General features: G+C 46.6%; 1 protein-coding gene across 1 annotated transcript in view; it reads right to left on the bottom strand.

The window, feature by feature from the left end:
- Positions 1-20,175, bottom strand: part of LOC146797983 (transmembrane protein 87B-like) — a 416,123-nt gene that overhangs the window by 311,546 nt on the left and 84,402 nt on the right. Inside the window, exon 5 of the mRNA XM_085625212.1 lies at positions 9,712-9,771. Within this exon, the coding sequence (XP_085481338.1) occupies positions 9,712-9,771 (60 nt within the window). The remainder of the gene's footprint in view (positions 1-9,711; positions 9,772-20,175) is intronic.

The raw sequence follows: 20,175 nt of genomic DNA, 5'->3' as shown, positions 1-20,175 counted from the left end.
TGGTGAAAGAACCCATTTAATACCCTCAGTAAAAGCTTTGATAACTAGGAATCATAACAAGGAAGAATGTTCCCTATTTGAAAGATAAGTGTCAACTCCAGCTAAGTGTGGACAGATCAATATATAGACAAGGCCTGATGTCTGCAGGAGAAGCAGGTAACAGACAATGTCTTAGACCACTAGTTTCAATGGGTCAATGTGTTTGGGAAGGCAATAAAGAACAAATCTTTTCCATTTGCCCGCATAGGAGGCATGCATGGTGGGTCTGCTGGACTCCTTAAGGATGGAGATACATTCAGGAAGCAGACTTAGGTAACCAAACTCTAAGACTTAAGGAGCAAAATCACAAGGTTGAGCCGTCTGGCATTTGGGTCCCTACCTATTGGTGACTTGATTCTAGGTCAGAAGGTCTGCCCAGTTGGGCAGCTTCTCGTGGGGGCTAGGGACAGGTTGAGAATGGTGGTGAAGGAATATGCTACTTACTAGTATGCATCTGTTCTTGGCATGTAGAGCTGCAGAGCCACACACTAAGGATAAGATCGCCATCTGGTGTTGGGCTCGGATGATTGCAGGTTGTTGTTGTCTTCGGAAGAAGTCTTTGGTCACGAGATTGGTGACTCCTCCCCTGGACAACAGTGCGCATGGGCATCCACTCCATCCTCAGATTGTTTTTCGCCATGATGGGAAATGATGGAGTGTATAAGAAGTAAAGAGAAAGCATGTCCATGTGTAGTGTCTAATTAAGACAATGCTGGAACGGATACAGGTCCCGGGGAGGCGGGTGGGCGTGTGTGGCTCTGCAGCTCTACATGCCAAGAACAGATGCATACTGGTAAGTAGCATATTCCGTTCGAGGCATATGAGCTGCAGATCACACACTAAGGATAGACTATATAGCAGTGTCTCCCCTAGCGGTGGTCACCTGTATCAGTTGCAGCAGTTTGGAATAGAGTTTTTAGGACAGCTTGGCCTACTGAAGCTTGTTGTTTGGATTGCACATCAAAACAGTAATGCTTAGTGAAGGTGTGTGTAGTAGACCATGTGGCTGCTTTGCAAATGTCTTCTAAGGGGATGTTTCCTAAGAATGCCATAGAAGCCCCTATTTTACGCGTGGAGTGCGCCCTAGGGGGGAACGGTAAGAGTACGTTTAGCTTTTTGGTAACATATTTGGATACATTTGACTATCACATCTGGCGATACCCGATTTGGAAATAGGGTTGCCTTTATGTGGTGGAGCAAAAGCAACAAACAGTTGCTTGGTTTTCCGAAAAGGTTTGGTTCTATCGATGTAATACAGCAAGGCTCTCTTAACATCTAAGGTATGAAGTGCCCTCTCAGCTACTGAGTCTGGATTAGGGAAGAAGACTGGCAGTTCGACTGACTGGTTTAGATGGAAAGGGGAAATGACTTTAGGGAGGAATTTTGGATTCGTCCTAAGAACCACTTTGTTCCGATGTAGTTGTAGGAAGGGTTCTTCGAGAGTTAAGGCTTGTATTTCGCTTACTCTTCGCAGTGATGTGATTGCGATGAGGAAAGCCACTTTCCATGTTAGGAACTGCAGTTCGCATTTGTGCATTGGTTCAAATGGGGGACCCATGAGCCTTGTTAGAACAATATTAAGGTTCCACACCGGAGAAGGTGGTAACCTTGGAGGAATAATTCTTTTAAGACCCTCCATAAATGCTTTAATGGCTGGTACCTTAAAGAGGGACAGGTGTTGTCTATTTTGCAAATAGGCTGCTAATGCCGCTAGATGTAGACGTATAGAGGAATACGCTAAATTGCATCTTTGCAAGTGTAATAAATAGCAAATGATGTTTTGGATGGAAGCATCCAGTGGTTGTATGTCATTGTTAGCGCAGTAGATGGCAAATCGTTTCCATTTTGCAGCATAGCATGCTCTAGTAGTAGGTCTCCTGGCTTCTTTAATGATATTCATACAATCTGGAGGAAGAATAAGGTACCCGAACTCTAAGACTTCAGGAGCCAGATTGCCAAGTTCAGTGTTTGAGGATCTGGGTGTCTGATTTCTCCATGGTTCTGGGTTAAAAGATCCGGGGAGAGATGCAGTTTTTGATGTGGAACTAGCGATAGTTCCAAAAGTGTGGTGAACCAGGGTTGACGTGCCCAAGTGAGAGCCACTAGGATGAGTGTCAGCGACTGTTTCAGTTTGCGTACCACAAATGGAATGAGTGGGAGAGGCGGAAAAGCGTACGCAAATCTGCCTGACCAGTTCATCCATATTGCATTGCCCTTTGACCGTGGGTGTGGGAACCTGGCGGCGAAGGTTGGGCATTTTGTGTTTTCTTGTGTGGCGAACAGGTCTATGTCTGGTTGTCCCCACTTTTGGAAGAATGGGAGTAAGACTTTGGGGTGTAGTTCCCATTCGTGCATCTGCTGTGTGTGGCGACTTAAGAGGTCGGCCACCTGGTTCTGAACCCCTGGGAGGTGTTCTGCTAGCAGGTAGATTTTTGGGGGAATTGCCCATCTCCAAATTTGTTGCGCCAGTTGGGACAGTTGTAGAGAATGTGTCCCTCCTTGTTTCTGTATGTAATACATTGTGGTCATGTTGTCCGTGCGGATGAGGACAGTCTTGTTTTGTAGATGCACTTGGAAGGATTTCAGTGCTAGGAACACCGCTAGAAGTTCTAAGTGATTGATGTGGAGCTGTTTTTGTTGAGTGGTCCACCTTCCCTGAGTGGTGTGTTGAAGGAGGTGGGCTCCCCACCCCGTGAGAGATGCGTCGGTGGTCAGCACAACTTGTGGAAGAGGCTTCAAGAACGGCCGCCCTTTGGACAGGTTGATGGTGTTCCACCACTTCAGCGAGCGAAGTGAGCGGCTGTCCACCAACACCAGATCGGTTGTCCGTGGGCCTGGTTCCACTGTTGTGCTAGACATTCCTGTAAGGGACGCATTTGAAGGCGTGCGTATGGTACTATGGAGATGCATGACGCCATCATGCCTAAAAGTTGCATGAACACTCTTGCGGGGAGAGAGTGTTGTGGTTGAAATTTTTTGATGAGACTTTGTATGTTGGCTATCCTGGCTGTGCTGGGATAAGCTACGGCTTTGGATGTGTCTATGGTGGCTCCCAGGTATTGTTGTACTTGGGAGGGGTGTAGTTGAGATTTGGGATAGTTGATGGTAAATCCCAGGTTGTGTAGGGTGTGAATAGTGTGGTGAGTGTGGAGAACGCATTTGTCTAGAGTATTGGCTTTTATGAGCCAATCGTCCAGATAGGGGAAGACATGGATTTCTTGTCTCCTGAGATATGCTGCCACAACTGCCAAGCATTTGGTGAATACCCTGGGTGCAGTTGTTACTCCGAATGGGAGAACTGTAAACTGATAGTGCTGACCGTCTACCACGAATCGTAGATACTTCCTGTGAGCGGGATGCATAGGGATGTGAAAATATGCGTCCTTGAGGTCTAATGTGGCAAGGAAGTCTCCTTGTTGAAGTAATGGAAGGACCTGTTGGAGAGTGATCATGTGGAAATGATCCGATTGTATGTACTGGTTTAGTAGTCTGAGGTCCAGTATGGGTCTTAAGGTTGTGTCCTTTTTGGGAATGAGGAAGTATAGGGAATATACTCCTGTGCCCTGATGTTGTAGTGGAACAGGTTCTATTGCGTGTTTTTGAAGCAAAGACTGTATTTCTTGTTTGAGGAGCGTGAGGTGGTGAGACGTCATGGGACGGTGCCTGGGTGGTATGTTTGGGGGTGGGTTTATGAGTTCGAGCCAGTAGCCAGATTGGATAATTGGTCTTACCCACCTGTCTGTAGTGATGGTATTCCAGACAGGTAGGAACTGTTGAAGTCTTCCCCCGACCGGAGTGGAATGGGCTGGGGGGAGTGGTGGCAAGTCACTGTTTGGTGGCTGTAGAGGTACGGGTGTTGTTGTTGTTGCCCCGTCCTCGGCCTTTAGTATTGTAAACGAAATACAAGCCTTAACTCTCGAAGAACCCTTCCTACAACTACATCGGAACAAAGTGGTTCTTAGGACGAATCCAAAATTCCTCCCTAAAGTCATTTCCCCTTTCCATCTAAACCAGTCAGTCGAACTGCCAGTCTTCTTCCCTAATCCAGACTCAGTAGATGAGAGGGCACTTCATACCTTAGATGTTAAGAGAGCCTTGCTGTATTACATCGATAGAACCAAACCTTTTCGGAAAACCAAGCAACTGTTTGTTGCTTTTGCTCCACCACATAAAGGCAACCCTATTTCCAAATCGGGTATCGCCAGATGGATAGTCAAATGTATCCAAATATGTTACCAACAAGCTAAACGTACTCTTACCGTTCCCCCTAGGGCGCACTCCACGCGTAAAATAGGGGCTTCTATGGACATTCTTAGGAAACATCCCCTTAGAAGACATTTGCAAAGCAGCCACATGGTCTACTACACACACCTTCACTAAGCATTACTGTGTTGATATGCAATCCAAACAACAAGCTTCAGTAGGCCAAGCTGTCCTAAAAACTCCATTCCAAACTGCTGTAACTGATACAGGTGACCACCGCTAGGGGAGACACTGCTATATAGTCTATCCTTAGTGTGTGATCTGCAGCTCATATGCCTCGAACGGAATATGCTACTTACCAGTATGCATCTGTTCTTGGCATGTAGAGCTGCAGAGCCACACACGCCTCCCCGCCTCCCCGGGACCTGTATCCGTTCCAGCATTGTCTTAATTAGACACTACACATGGACATCCTTTCTCTTTACTTCTTATACACTCCATCATTTCCCATCATGGCGAAAAACAATCTGAGGATGGAGTGGATGCCCATGCGCACTGTTGTCCAGGGGAGGAGTCACCAATCTCGTGACCAAAGACTTCTTCCGAAGACAACAACAACCTGCAATCATCCGAGCCCAACACCAGATGGCGATCTTATCCTTAGTGTGTGATCTGCAGCTCATATGCCTCGAACCCAGGGTTGTCTGGCCCACATGGGAGCCACCAGAATGAGAGTGAGGGATGTTTGCTGCAGCTTCTGGATCACGAGTGAGAGGAGGAAAAGCATAGGCAAATATCTCCGACCAGTTCATCCATAGTGCACTGCCCATGGATTGTGGGTGTGGGAACCTGGAGCTAAAACTTGGGCACCAACTAATTTGTGTTGTAGGTGGCTGATGGCACGGGGAGCCAAATGGAGGGCCAGTAGCTCCAGGTAATTAATTTAGAAAACCAGTTGGGAGGTGCCAACATGCCCTGAATGGTCAAGCTGTCAGGATGCCCTCCCCCATATGTCCCCCCGCCCGACTCCCCCAATGAGAGAAGCGTCCGTCAAGGTCACTTGCAGAACTGGGTCAAGATAGGGCAGACACTGTAAGATATTGTTGCTGTTCTACTACTGCAGAGAGAGATGGGGCTAGCCCAAGCCAACACTAGTTCAGGCCAGTAGCACCCCTGCTTGTGACCATTATGCTGCTATCCACTCTTGTGGCAGACACATTAGTAATCTTGCATGGTGAACTATTGCAATACAGGAGACCATCATGCCGAGTAGGACCGTCCTGACCGTTAAGGGGTGATCTGGCTGAAAAAGAGGCAGTAACAACTGAAAAGCTCAAATCCACACTTTGCTGGTGAGTGCTTTTCTGGTGAGTGCTTTCCTGTTGACTGAGTTGAGAACGGCTCCCAGGAAAAGCTGTATCTGAAGGGGCTGAAGGTGGGACTTAACTGTGTTGACGGTAAACCATAGATCATGCAAGAGATCTCTGGTAGTTTGGGTATTTTTTTAAGCATTGTTGTTTGTTTGCGCTCTTGATCAGCCAGTAGTCCAAGTAAGGGAACACGTGGGTGCCACCACTCCTGAGATGAGCGGCTACCACGGCAAGACATTTTGTGAACACCCTGGCGACCATGATGAAACCAAAGGGCAACACACTGAATTGAAAATGCTGGCCACTTACCATGAACCGCAGGTACCAGCAGGGTGTATTAGAATGTGGAAATACATTGTTCTTCAAGTAGAGTGCGGTCATGAAGTCATCTCTCTACAGTAGAGGGATGGCATGCTGGAGCGGGACCATGTGGAAGTGCTCTGACAGGATGTATTTTTTAAGGGGTCTAATGTCAAATATAGGCCGGACTGTCCTGTCCTTCTGAGAAATAGGAAAGTAGAGGGAATTCACCCGTTTGCCGTGCTGGTGTGGCGGCACAGGCTCTACTGCCCCCTTACGAATGAGTGCCTCTATTTCCACATGAAGGAGGCTCTGGTGTTCAGGAGAGAAAGTGTACTTGTGCGGAGGAATGTTTGTTGGATTTGCAGTGAGTTCCAGGCAGTAAAACTGCCTGATGATAGAGATGACCCACTAATCAGAGGTGTTTTCGTCCCACTGTGAAAGAAACCCATGTAGTGTTTTCCAGACGGGTGATCGGGGAAAGGAGAGTGATTCAGTTTAACAGGGCAGCTTCCTTAGCCACACCCCCACTACCTCTTAACCCTATAGGCTTCCCTGGAGTAGCCCCCGTGTATGTGTTAGTTTTTTACTGACTGATAGGAGACAGATACCTAAAGGGCGTAGCCTTTGCACCCCCTCTGAAATGAGACCTGTGAAAAGACCCCAGAGAGAACGCATTTGGAGATCCCCCATAACCTTGGCTGCATCAGTGTACTTTTTAATTTCCTCCAGCTTTTGAACAACATGCAGTCCGAAGAAGTGCTCCCCATCAAAGGGCAGGTTGGGGAGATACTGTTGAAGAAGCGTGCAGCCAAGCATGGCACCTAATAAGTACACTTGAATTTATGCCCCACGCTGCACTATCAGCTGCATCTAGGGCACACCGAATAGTGGTGTTTGAGATGACCTTGCCTTATAAAATGAGCTTGTGGACGTTTTTTATACTGGTCTGGGAAATGCTTTTGAAGCTCCTCCATCTCGTCCCAGTGGGCTTGATCATATCTGGAGAGCGGTCCAATAGAGTTGGCGATTCTTCAGTTAGTCGCAAATTTGTCGGCGACCTGCTTGCCAGCCACAATAATCTTTCTGCTCACTTTATCCGGCAGAGAAGTATAACCAATGCCCTGGGCCTTCAAGCGTTTGCATGCTCTATGGACCACTAAAGAGTCTGGTGGGATTTGGCCCCAGATGTAGGGTGGGCCAGATGGTGAAGGCTTACATATATATTTTTCTTTAATCAACCTATGGGATGACTACCTTGGTCTTCACAGTTTGTTTGAAGGACTCCGTGCAGTTTTAAGCATGCCTTTCAGCCTGGAAGGCATTGCGGTGAGTGGTGGACAGCTTTTTGACAAGGAAGTCCACATCTTCCTGGCCCTTGTGCAATTCTATCTGGTAGAAAGTGTCAGCCTTGTGAATAACCTTGTGATAGGAGGTAGTATCTTCAGAAGGGGATGGTTTGCCAGGGTAGAGGTCTGGGTCTATGCCCCAGGTAGGTCAGCCTAACAGTCGTCCCACATGTTGTCCCGAGGCTTGGAATCAAACAGAGATTCATAGGTATCTAGGGGGCATGAGGGCTTCAACCTCCATATGAAGAATGTGGTAAACCCTCTGGTGAATAAGGCGGAGGGAATCCTTGTGGTGGTGATGAAGTGAGGGAGTAGTAGGAGGAGAAGGACGAGGACAAAGTGGTAGCGGACCACTAGCCTGTTGTGGTGCTTCTACAAGGAGGGTGCTCAACTTGTGTTTGGTTTTGGGGTGAAGTGGAGGGAGGGATGTTGTACTCAAGGTCAACGTCTTGCAGTGTGGATGTAACTTCTGAACATGTGGCTCCTCTGTCTCAGACTCTGAGTGGGAGCTCAACTTTGGGCTGAAGTGGCCTGCTCATCTGAGGGTCCTGGCTCAGGTTTTCCCTTCTACATCATGGTTCCTGAAGAGGTCAGGATGTCCTCCTCCTCCTATTGCAACATGGTACATCGAACAAGTCGGCAATCTCATCAGTACCGCAGGATCTTTGAGCAGAAGTTGACACAAGCAGAGCAGGAGGCTTTGTCATGCTTCAGGGACTAAGGTTGCAGGCTTGATGGTGTTCTGTCCAGGGGTATTTTGAATGACAGAATGGACAGTACAGGAAAGGAGACCTTTTCATAACGGAGTCTTCAATCTCAATGTGAAAGACAGAGTGGATGCCCTGGGAGGGACACAAGCCCCGGAAGGGCCATTGGGTATAACACAGTCGCTGAGTCTGACGAAGGTCGCAACGACAAAGAGAAACGTACTGCAATTGATGATTTTTTTCACCAGCAGGAGTGGAAAAACCAAAAGCGCCCAATGACGAAGCCCATGAGGTGTTGATCTGAATCGCAGTGGATAAATGTCGGAACCAGATGGCGTAAGAAAAGAAATCTAACAATGGAGGCAATGCACATGTGCATTACCAATCATAGCAGCGCGTCACCATACCTAGTGACTCGAAAGACTTAGAAAAACAAGTTGCGCACTTCGATCCCAACGCTAGATAGCAGGAGTATGCAGAGCATATGTATCTACAGCTACACATACCACAAACATTGGGTTACGTTAGCACAGTGTATGACCTCACACTAGGATGCCACTTAAATGGCTAATGTAAAGTAGTTCCTCTAGCTTTGGGCAAAAATGGCATGGACTCTGGCCAAAATTGCATGGAAAGAGGCAGGTAGCAAACCTCTGCCTGCATATTTAACAGGATTTCAGGATCTCAGACTGTTAGGAGAGACCTAAGCTCAAGGGATGAGAGTATTGCAGGCGTGCCTGCTGAAATGCACAGAAGGATTTTTAAGCACACGAGTCAGTGAATAAATGAATGAATGTTGTGTGCCTATGCAGCTATATTAGAGAGGGAAATCAAGACGGAGTACTTGCTCTCAATATGGCACTGCACAGGGGAGAAGAAATAACCATGTAGTTCTCCTGCTTGATGGTGGGTGGGGGGTGGAGTGCTGTTGTATTACTTATCTCTCAACTTGCTGCGCCAGGAGCATAGGAAAGCACAGGGACTGGGGGAGAGGAAGAAAGAGGAAGGAGATAAATGATACAGAAGGATGATAGGCAAGTAGTTTGGGAGGGTGCAGATGGGGGAAGGAGGCTGGAAGAAGCTGAGACAGGGAGAGAGAGAAAATAAATAAGGAAACTGATTTTGAAGGTTGTTTTTGGGGCAAGGAGGTTGCGGTGGCAGATTTTTCCACCTGAGCAGGACTCCATGGTTAACTTGGATTACAAGTAGGCGTATGTAGGTACTGTAAACTTAACAGTGATGCAAAAACAGTTATTGCAAGCCTGGTCACTGGGTTGCAATATAACAATTAATAGATCTTCTCTTAAATCTGCTTTCCCCGAGAAGGGGAAAATTAGAAAAAAGCGATTAAACAAATATTCTTAAATTTTATCAAAAGCTCAAATCAATGGTCAAATCGTATTTTTAATTAGAAAGTTGCCATTCCCCTGCCCGATGCTCGTGGAGGCTAATTACAATTCATTTGGATATGGGGAGGTGGTTTTGTTCTGCTGGCAGGAAGATCAGTCAGGGAACTTCATTTACTTCAAAGGAGCTTTTCCCTGTCACGAGAAAATTCTAGGTGACACCTGGAAAGTCCAAGGCTTTTGTCCTTCCAGTCAAGCTCCAAAGTCAGGCATCTCATCCACAGTTAGGCACAGCAAACCAGTTATACCAACTCTATAATTCACTCTCTTCTTATGCACTCACACAACACAACATCTTCAGCTAGGTGGCTACAGGGCGCACATATTCTGATTTTACCTTCTGCTCTTCTTCCTGAGGTTTCAAGTCATTTGGGCGCTTTCCCGTTTTCAAACTTGCCTGTTAAACAAAAACAGGTTAATCACTCTCTAACAGATACAGTACAATGACAAGAAACGTAATAAACCAATTTATTTACAGTGGCCATGTTACAATGATAGGTGCTCAGCACCATCACCGCCCAATCATCCGCATAGTTTATGTTGTATCTGAATAGCTTCATGTTATAGTATGTATCCCTTCCTCCTTTATTTTATACTGGCTTACAGAGTGCAGAGGTTATTCTCCCCCATTACAACTCAAATACGATAAAAATGTGCTTCACTATAGAAAATGCGCATTCAATTACCACATGCAAACTATGTTTGACTCCTTATGTTCATCACTGCAGTGCAAATAAAATTTCAATAAAACTACTTTTGGGAAAAAATGATAAAACATTTTCAATCACTCCTTTAATTATAATGAATAAAATATAAAAAAAAAAATTACACTAGGAATTATATAATATTGCACGGGGTACAAAATAATGGTTGAATTGAAATGAAAGCAGTTACTTACTGGTAATTATGGTTTTGCCGATTGAAACGTTTCTAAAATTCGCATGCTTTGCACAGCTCCGCAATCTAATGGTTGGAAGTGGAATTGTCTTGTAAAATGTTCTTGGTTAGTTAATGGGGGATTAACGTGGGTGTAGGTAGCTCTCGTAAAACGTCAACCATAATTCCACAATACTTTTGTGCGTGCCCACCATATGAGATTCCTTTTTTCTTTTTCTCTCTTCCTTCCACGGACCTCCTCGAAAGGGGAGGGTTGCAAGTGAATTTAGAAAAGCTACAATCTGCAAAACCGTAATGACAGGTAAGTAACTGGTTTCTTTTGCAGATAGGCATGCTTTGCACAGTTTGAGTACTGGTATTACCTCCCCCAGGTGGTGGAAAGTTAGAGGAGAAAGTGGAAGAAAATAGAATTTTTAAGTATTCTTTGACCCACTGCTACCTCGTTTCGTGACAAAATGTCTATACAATAGTGTCTTTCAAGGATCATGTGGCTGTCCAGCAGCAGAACTCTTGCATTGACATGTTAGCCATAAATGCCATGGAAAACACTTTCTTCCTAGTTGAAAGCAGCCTTGGTTTGGCACATAGGGACTTATTGCCTATTGAATAACACATCTAAATAGTTTGAACAATCCATCCAGCGATAGTTTTCTTTGTTACTAGTCTAAGGCCAGTGTAGAGGGTCCCATAAATAAATGATGAGCCTTTCTGATGTCTCTGGTCACTTGTACGTAATACATAACTGCCCTTCAGACATCCAATGAGGGCAAGGCTCTCTCAGCTGAGTTTGAAGCTGTCAGAAAAAAGGTGGTATCGTGAAAGTTTGATTCATGTGAAAAGGCGTTATGACCTTTAGTAGGAATGACAGGTGGGCTCTCATTGCAACCTTGTCCTCGTGTATGGATATGAAGGGTTCTTCCACGGTGAGTGCCTGTAACTCACTCACTCTTCTTAATGCGCTAATGGACACTAAGAAGACTGTCTTTAAAGTAAGGTGTTTCAGTGTGGTCTTGAGCATGGGCTCGCAAAATGCTTTCATGAGTCTGGCTAACAACACATTAAGGTTTTGCTGAAAGGTAGGTACAGTCCTTGTAGGATTAAGTCCCTTTGCTTCTTCCATAAATCTTTTAATAAAGAGATAAGAGAAGATTTGTTCTGAGTGCATTCCTCTCACACAAGTTGTAATAGCTGACAAATGTATTCTTAGTGAAGAGTATGATAGTGTACATTTAGTGAGATGTGAAAGATATCGGACTATGACAGTATTGTGATGCAAGGTGTCTTGAAATGTATCTTTGTACCATAATTGCTATCTGTACCACTTAAGGACATAACATCTTCTAATGAAGCTCTCCTTTCGTCTCTAAGAATGTGGTTTTGGGTAACCACAACTGTTGGTACCGTAGCCATTTAAGGAGCCATGCACTCAACTGTAGCTCTGCTGGGATTAGGTGAAAATACCACCCCTGTAGCCTGGTTAGACTGTCCTTTTGTAGTGGGATGTTTACATATTGTTGAGCTGAAAATTGTAGTAGGTGTGAAAACCATGGATGGTGTGGCCATTTTTGTGCTATCAGGATTATAGTCATGTTGGACACTGACCTGCTCTAGAATTGTTGAAATCAATGGTACTGGTAACAAGCATTGGTGAAGCCAATATGTCTCGCCTAAGCAAGAGCTATTGGCTTTGTCAATGTGTTCTAGTCATGTTGTGAACCAGCGTGACTGCTGTTCCGCATGGCTAAACGTTTTTGGAGCAGAGTGGAGGGGCATTGAGTGGAGGGGCATTGAGTGGAGGGGCGCAGAGGGGAGGGGCGCAGAGGGGAGGGGCGCAGAGGGGAGGGGCGCAGAGGGGAGGGGCGCAGAGGGGAGGGGCGCAGAGGGGAGGGGCGCAGAGGGGAGGGGCGCAGAGGGGAGGGGCGCAGAGGGGAGGGGCGCAGTGGGGAGGGGCGCAGAGGGGAGGGGCGCAGAGGGGAGGGGCGCAGAGGGGAGGGGCGCAGAGGGGAGGGGCGCAGAGGGGAGGGGCGCAGAGGGGAGGGGCACACAGGGGAGGGGCACACAGGGGAGGGGCACACAGGGGAGGGGCACACAGGGGAGTGGAGTAGAGGGGCATAGGGTGTTGTGGAATAGAGAGGCACAGAGTGTTGTAGAATAGAGGGGTATAGAGGTTAGTAGTGTGCTGCGGCATAGAGTGGAGCAGAGTACTGCAACGTGTAGTAGAGTGTTGCACAGTGGAGCAGAGTGTTGCACAGTGGAGTAGAGTGTTGCACAGTGGAGTGCTATGGCATACAGTGGAGTGAAGTAATGTGTTGAGGCATAAAGTGGAGTAGAGTGTTGTAAATTGGAGTAGAGTGTCATGGAGTCTGGTAGAGTGTAGCGGAGTGGAATGCAGCTGAGGGGTGTGCAGTGGAGTGGGGCGTGGAGAGTAGAGTGCCATAAAGTGGACTAGAGTGGTGTAGAGTGGAGTGGAGTACAGTGACATAGTATGTTGTAGAGTCAAATGTCGTACTGTGTCGAGGAGTAGAGTGGAGCAGGTTGAAGTGGCACAGAGTGGCATGGTGAAGAATGGAAGGACGTAGAGTGAAGTAACGTGTAAGAGTGGGGTGAAGAGCTGAAGGGTGTAGAGTGGGTTAGCACAGAGTGGAGTAAAGTGTCATGGAGTGGCGCAGACCAAGAGTAAAAAGGCATGTCGTAGAGTGGAGTATTCTAGAGTGGAGTAGAGTAGCGTAGAGTGAAGTGGCATAGAGTGTAGTGGGGTGTCGTAGAGAGGGGTGGAGTGTTGTAGTGTGGCGTGCCATGGAGTGGGGTAGAGTAGCATAGAGTGGAATCAACTGGCGTATTATGTCATAGACTGGAATGTCGCAGAGTGGAGTAGAGCAACCTAGAGTGAAGTGGCGTAGTGTGTAGAAGCGGAGTGTGGCAGATTGGAAGGGCACAGAATGGAAGGGCGTAGAGTGGCGGGGCGCAGTGTGTCCGAGTGCAGTGTCACAGTGGAGTAACATGAAGTGGAGAGGCATAGAGTGGCTTAGCACAGAGTGGAGTAAAGTGTTGTAGAGTCAGTATTAGCGCAGTGTCGTAGAGTGAAGTAAAATGACGTAGAGTTGCGTAGAGTGGAATAAAGTGCCATGCAGTGGCACAGACTGGAGTAAAGTGTCATAGGAAGGGAAAAAATGTCATAGGGTGGAGTAAAGTGGCACAGGGTGGAGTAAAATGGCAGAGTGGAATAAAGTGGCACAGGGTGGAGTAAAGTGGCATAGGGTGGAGTGAAATGGCACAGAGTGGCGTGTTGTACAGTGTAGAGTGGCCTACAGTGGTTTAGAGTGTCAAAGTGGCATAAAGTCAAGTGGCACAGAGTAGCGTGGAGTGGCATAAAGTGAAGTAGAGAGGCATAAAGTGGAGTAGAGTGGCATAAAGTGCCAGTGTGTTAAAAAGTGAAGTGTAGTGGAGGGTGTAGAGTAACTTGTCAGAGAGTGAGTACAGTGGAGTGTCGTCGAGTGGAGTGGAGAGGTGTAGAATGGAGAGGCAGTGAGTGGAGTGGCATAGAGTGCAGTGGCATGTTGTAGAGTGAAATGGAGTAGTGTTGTGGAGTAGGATCCGAGTGGAGTATCGCAGAATGGAGTGGCATACAGTGGCATAGCACAGAGTGGAGTAAAGTGTCAGAGTGAGTACAGTGGAGTGCCGTGAAGTGTCATGGAGTAGTGTAGAGAGAAGTAAACTGGCATAGAGTGGAATAGCCAAGTGTGGCATAAAGTGGAGTGGCATAGACTGGAGTGTCATAGAGGGGCGTGGAGTGATGCAGAGTGGAGTAGAGTGTTGCAGAGTGGAATAGAGTAGTGTTGTGGGATAGTGAGACAGTGCTTAATTTAAGCCGGTGTTTTCCGGTGCCTGGCACCGACACTTGACGGTCAACACCAGTGCTTATGACAGCCTGCCACACAGTGGCGCTGTCAGGCTAATTTAGAGATGACCACAACAAAAGTTAACTATTAATTGAATATACATTAAAAATTACTATTACCTGCCGCCCAAATCATTCTTATAGCTGCGGGCACCTGGAATAGTCCTAACTGTCACACTTGTAGGAGTGTGATGGTTAGTAGTTGTGTTGTTACTATTATTGGCAGCATTGCAGGGGCAATGTATGGTGCAAGTTGCAGTGGCCGCCTGAGGAGAGCCCCAGCACATTTCTTTTGTTTCAAAGTGTTGTAAGTGGGTTTCTATTGCAGTAACCCCCCCACTCTTTGCCAGACTATTGATGCACTTTTGACTTGATGTGCCCTGGGTCCCTGCCAATCAGGTTTCCAGGGCCTGTGTTCTTTCCCCAAAACTAACTCAATTAGCATCTCTGGCCACAGGTCAGCCCCTGGTAAATGGAACCACAGGTACCCAGGGCACTGTGATCAGGGAAGACCTCTAAGGGCTGCAGCACTTATTGTGCCACCCTTAGAGGCCCTGTACCTTTATATTTTTTTCTCCCTCCCTTGGCATAGTTCAGTCACCCCTCAAGCTGGGTGCCTTATAGCAGTGGTGAGGGTACAGGTGCATGAGCCTTGTACCCGTAGTGTCCAAGTCCATTCTTAGACATTGTAAGGGCAGTGCTGCCATTAAGAGTATATGGTGCTGGTAGTTTGTCATTATGAACTGCACAGCACCATATTGGCTACACTGAGAATTGGGAAAGTTGGTATCAAACTTCTCAGCACATTAAACTCACACTGATGCCAGTGTGGGATTTAATGAAAAATGCACACAGAAGGCATCAAGAGATGCTCCCTGAAAAACGACCAGCCTCTGGTGGGTTCCCTGACTGGTACACACCAGCCTGCCACCATCCCAGAGGAGTCCGCCAGGGCTGTGTATTGGCACCCACCCTCTTTTCCCTATTTGTGAACGGAGTGGTGAAGTTTTTGCAAGATATACCAGCTGATGCCCCTGCCCTGGCGGGCGAAAGAGTCCCCACCCTCCTCTTTGCGGATGATACCCTCCTGATTTCCAAGACACCAGCAGGGCTACAGAAGCTTCTGGATAGATTCCATCTGTTCTGCACATTGAGAGGTCTGACCATTAATACACTAAAGACCAAGCTTCTTTCTTTTAAATCGTACAGATCACCCAGCGTCGCCATTATGTTCGATGGAGCCCCTTTAGAATATGTCAAAATATTCGACTATCTCGGAATTAGAATTTCTGACAGCCTAAGCTGGAGACCCCATATTAACAAGATGCTGCTCAATCACAAACGAGCCACGGGGGCCATTGCTAAAGAACATCGCTCCTCGAAGAGCAAGCCAATCACTCCCGCATTAGTGATCTATCAGGCTAAAGCAGTTGGTTCGGCGCTGTATGGAGCCGAACTATGGGGATACGATAATCTCGATGAAATTACCTTGTCCGAGAATACATTTTTGAGAGATTTGGTCTCTCTGCCAAGGGGTACTCCATTGAAACCACTCTTTAGCGATCTAGGCAGGCGCTCGATTAAGGATATGGCCAGGCTACGCCCTTTGTTATTCTGGGTTCGCCTCTGGCGCACTCCGGAGCTAGCTAAATACACCGAGGGCCTAAAAGAAATTATGAATTCTCTGGGCTCTCACAAAGTAAGCCGGCTCCGCAACATCAAAAAGTCTCTTAACCAGCTCGGTCTTAATGAAGCCTGGGAGCATGGAGCCCCCGTGAGCAAGGCAGACCTCAAAAGAGCTTACTGGGCATGGATTGACCATCAGGATCTCAGCAATCCTAACATGGGCAGGCTAACCGAAGTCTTTTACATTCATAAACAGATTGTTAGCTTTGAGCCCTATCTTGAATTTGTGCAGAAACCAAGGGATAGATCATTGTACCTACAGTTCAGACTCGAGACACTCCCAACTCGAGAGTTTACTAGCAAATGGAAGCCTCCCCACCAGACCCCGGACACTTGTTTGAATTGCGTGGGGAAGGCTCGGCCCACATCATGTTCGAATGCCCAGCGTATAAAAACCCTAGAAGAAGATGCCTAGGCCCTGCTTGCCGTCTCCTGGGCATATTAAACTACCGTGTGGCACTACGCATACTACGATCAGACACCAGCCTAGTGCTAGACTGTGCCGTGGCCAAATTTCTGGGGTGGTCATGGATCATCAGACGTAAACTCCCTTGTTCCACCACATGATTCTGTACAACGTTTTTCTCCTGTCTTTTCTCACACGTGAAATGATCTTTTAACTATATTTTAAATTTTTAAATTTTTGATATTGTAACCTTTTTAGATAAGTCACTAAGTTATTAGATTGAGAGCGCTTCTACAATCATTGCTATTTGTTATAAATGTCGCTCTTCCGATGAATTGTACCTTTTATGTCTGTATGTTTATGCTTTTATGATACAATTTTTTATCGAAATAAAGCTTTCTGACAGACTGACATGTTTCTGGACCCCTAGGGTGGGAGTCTTCGCTCCCTGAGCCCACAAACAAAGCCTTTCCTGGGCGGAGGTGTTCACACCTCCCCCAGGCCAAGAAGAGCCATCTGTGGCAGGGGAGCGTCAAAGGCCTGGCAGCCTTTGTAATGCAACCCCCAGCCTCTCCTGCTATCAGGAGCAGGCCCCCTTCCTTTCTCCCCTCCTTTTCGGTGGGAAGACAGGCAGGAAAAACTAGCCAGCCCAGAAGGTGTGTCCACCTGTCAACTCCACCCCTCAGGAAGGGGAGGTAAGGTGAAGCCCTCTCTTCACTGCCTGCCATCTTGCAGATCGCAGGCACTCCCCAATCAGGATTAGGGATTGTGCTCACTCCCCCACGTGGGGTGAGCAAACCAAGGGTGTAGTCACCCTAAAATCAGTAGCACATTGGCTACTGACCTTGAGACCCCCTAAAACACCCCCTAAATACAGTATTTAGGGGGCAGCCTTGAACCAAGAAAGCAGATTCCCGCAACCCAAGAAGAAAAAGGACAAAAGAGCCCAGCAGAGGAGACTGCAGAGAACAACTGACTTGGCCCCAACCCTACCGGCCCGTCTGCAGTTTCCAGAGGTCCTGCACCAAAAATCATCTTGTCCCACCAGTCCCAGTAAGGTCCCCCAGCGCTCCAGAGCCCGAGTCCACCGTGGCTCGACCCCTCCAGGACTCCCCAACGTCGTCTGCAGCCTCTGCACGGAGACTCTCCCCCCCCCCCCCAAACCGTGAGTGGCCCGGTAAGGTGAAATCCGACCTCATAAGACACCCCTGTATTCAGCCACCCTGCGCCCTGGAGAAGAGAACCCGAGGTGCAACTACATCCCGAGCCCTCCAACTTACCTGCCTAGCTGTTGGTTCCTCCTGGAAGTCGTCCTGGGCCGAGCCTGCAGCTGAAAACCAAAACCGAAAATCCCCATTGAATACAACAGGGCACGCAACGCCAAACCAGCACCCTGCACCCAATTGCCCCAGAGTCTACCTCCAGAACCTCAACACCCACTACCAAATACTTACCTCAAAACCGCTAACACTATTTTCCACTATAGGATAACATTGACTGTTTTTCTTGAAAAAGTTTTTAAGTGTGGAGTTTGAAAACCTAAAGGAATTCTTTAAAATTGGACATTTCCTGTAAACAGGTAAGTGAAATCGTTTTGGTTTAATAGTACAAGAGTAGTATCCAGGTATACTACTCTGAGTAAGAAATATAATCTAAAAAGTAACTTCCCTGGTATTTTACTGAAAATCCCATTCAAGTCTATGTACTGTATTTACAAAGTATTGCATTTCTCTGAAACCATACTGTAAGTCAAAACAACGTGCATATGCAATTACAATTCAAACTGTTTACAAACTGCATTACTACTGTAAAGTATTTATTGCTTACCTGTGCCAGGCTTGCTTGGTTCTAGAAAATAAAATAACTAAAAATATTTTTTATACAAAAACAATTGGTTTGAAGTTCAGTCTTTGAGTGTGTAAATTCATGTGTTGACTGAGTGTGTACAACAAATGCTTAACACTGTCCTCTGATACTGCCTTACTGCTCTACCACACTACCACAAATAGAGAGAGGTGCTATCTAGCCTTATCTCTGCCTACCTTTGGGGTTCCAATGGACTCTGTGCACACTATACCTCACTTTGGAATAGTATATACAGAGCCAGTTTCCTACGCAAACTAAGAACTAGTGTCAGAAAAGAGTATTGTGAAGTATTGTACAGTGAGTCCAGTGGAGTGTCGCGGAGTAAAGTGTCATGGAGTGGCGTAGTGGAGTAAAGTGGCGTAGAGTGGCATTTGCTGAGTAGAATATCGTAGAGTGGCGTAGAGTGGAGTGTCTTAAATTTTGTGTTCCCGAATGGGGAAATGGAAGAGAGTTATTTAGAGGAGCTTAAGGCAGATTCCATATAGTTACTGCCCCATGGTTTTCCTCTGCCTCAACAAAAGGGTGCAGTTGCTGCTGCCACTGTGTGGACGCTGATAACTGGTTACATCCAGTTTGCCTATGGAGCGATGTACTAAAAAAAAAGTCTCCCTTATCTTTTGGCCGGTGGAAGTCCTCTTTTAAAGTGTGGTTCATAAGCCTGCAATGCCCCCATGGAATTTGTTGTTTCATTTGCCTTCTTCTTTGCTTCTAGGAGCTCTCTACCCCTGTGCTGAAGAGCTACCTGCTGTTAGTGGTACATCAATTATGCTGTATTGCACTTCTGGTTTAAAAAAGTGCTATGCAACCACACATGCCTTCCTAGGGTTGTGTGTGTTGCCAATTATCTGCTAGCTTTATCAGCTGCATTTAATGCAGACTCGAGACAGGAACTGGCAATTTTTTTCTCTTCTTCTACCAGGTTCCTTACCCTCTTTTGGTATTCTTCTGGGACATGAAACATAAGGGCCTCTATGTCCTCCCACCGCGTCTCTAATCAGCAGGACGTATAATTGGCTATTTGCCTAGTGTGGCAGCTGCTCATTGAATTTTCCTACTGCCTCTAACCCAGTGCTTCTCAAAAGTTTTAGAACCACAACACAATTTTTAGAACAACGTTCATGACCCACCTAGCTTTAATGGATATGAGAAAGGGCTTTTTTAAAATGTAATAACAGACATGCTTTCAAAATGCTGTGAATTACCAAAGTAACATACTATTTACAATAGGAGCGCAATTGTTTGCAAATGGCAAAACCATGAACACGCCCTTCGATATATCTTTATCGGACTGTGGGCAAGACATTGATCTGCCCATAAAAGTGGCAAATGGTGAACTGCGCTGAAGCTGGAACACTTTACAGAGTGGGTGTCGGCCTGTGGCTTCTGTTGACTAACATCACAAGGCTTCGTAAAAATCCTGGTGCTGATAAAAGTGATTTTATCAATTTTGAGAAACCCCTTTTGCAGCAGATAATAGGGTAAGGCCTCCTATCCATTTTGTTGCCGAAATGATGCCCATTGGTGCATTTTGGGATACATCTATATATAGGTCTAGGGCCTACCTTAGGAGTGATATTAATAGATATATAGACAGATAGTCTAGGTCCGGCAAAAGGTTTATTTTGCCAGGTCGAAATGGCAGTTTAATCTGCACACATAGGCTCTGCAATGGCAAGGCTAAGACATGGTTAAACGGCTACTTAGGTGGATGGGTGGCACAATCAGTGCCGCAGCCCCACTATTAGCATTTAATTTAGAGGCCTTGAGCACAATTAGTGCACTTTACTAAGGACTTACAAGTAAATGAAAAATGCAAATAGGGTCTGACCCCATTTTCCAATGATTAGAGGACAGAGCACATACCCTTTAACACTGGTTATCAGTGGTAAAATGATCAGAGTTCTAAGCCCAGCAAAAACAAGTTGAGACAAAGTGGAGGAGGTATGCAAAGCGTGTGGGGGGGGGGGGGGCGTGTCACCCTAAGGCTACCAGGTCTAGAATAAAGATTTTGGCAGGCATTCTTTAAGGCACCCAACAGAGTTGCCCAC

Source organism: Triturus cristatus, chromosome 9, assembly GCF_964204655.1.
Source record: "Triturus cristatus chromosome 9, aTriCri1.1, whole genome shotgun sequence".
In the NCBI taxonomy this organism is placed as follows: Eukaryota; Metazoa; Chordata; class Amphibia; order Caudata; family Salamandridae; genus Triturus; species Triturus cristatus.
The sequence above is the reverse complement of the archived record's forward strand: the minus strand, read 5'-3'. Positions and strand labels throughout refer to the sequence as shown.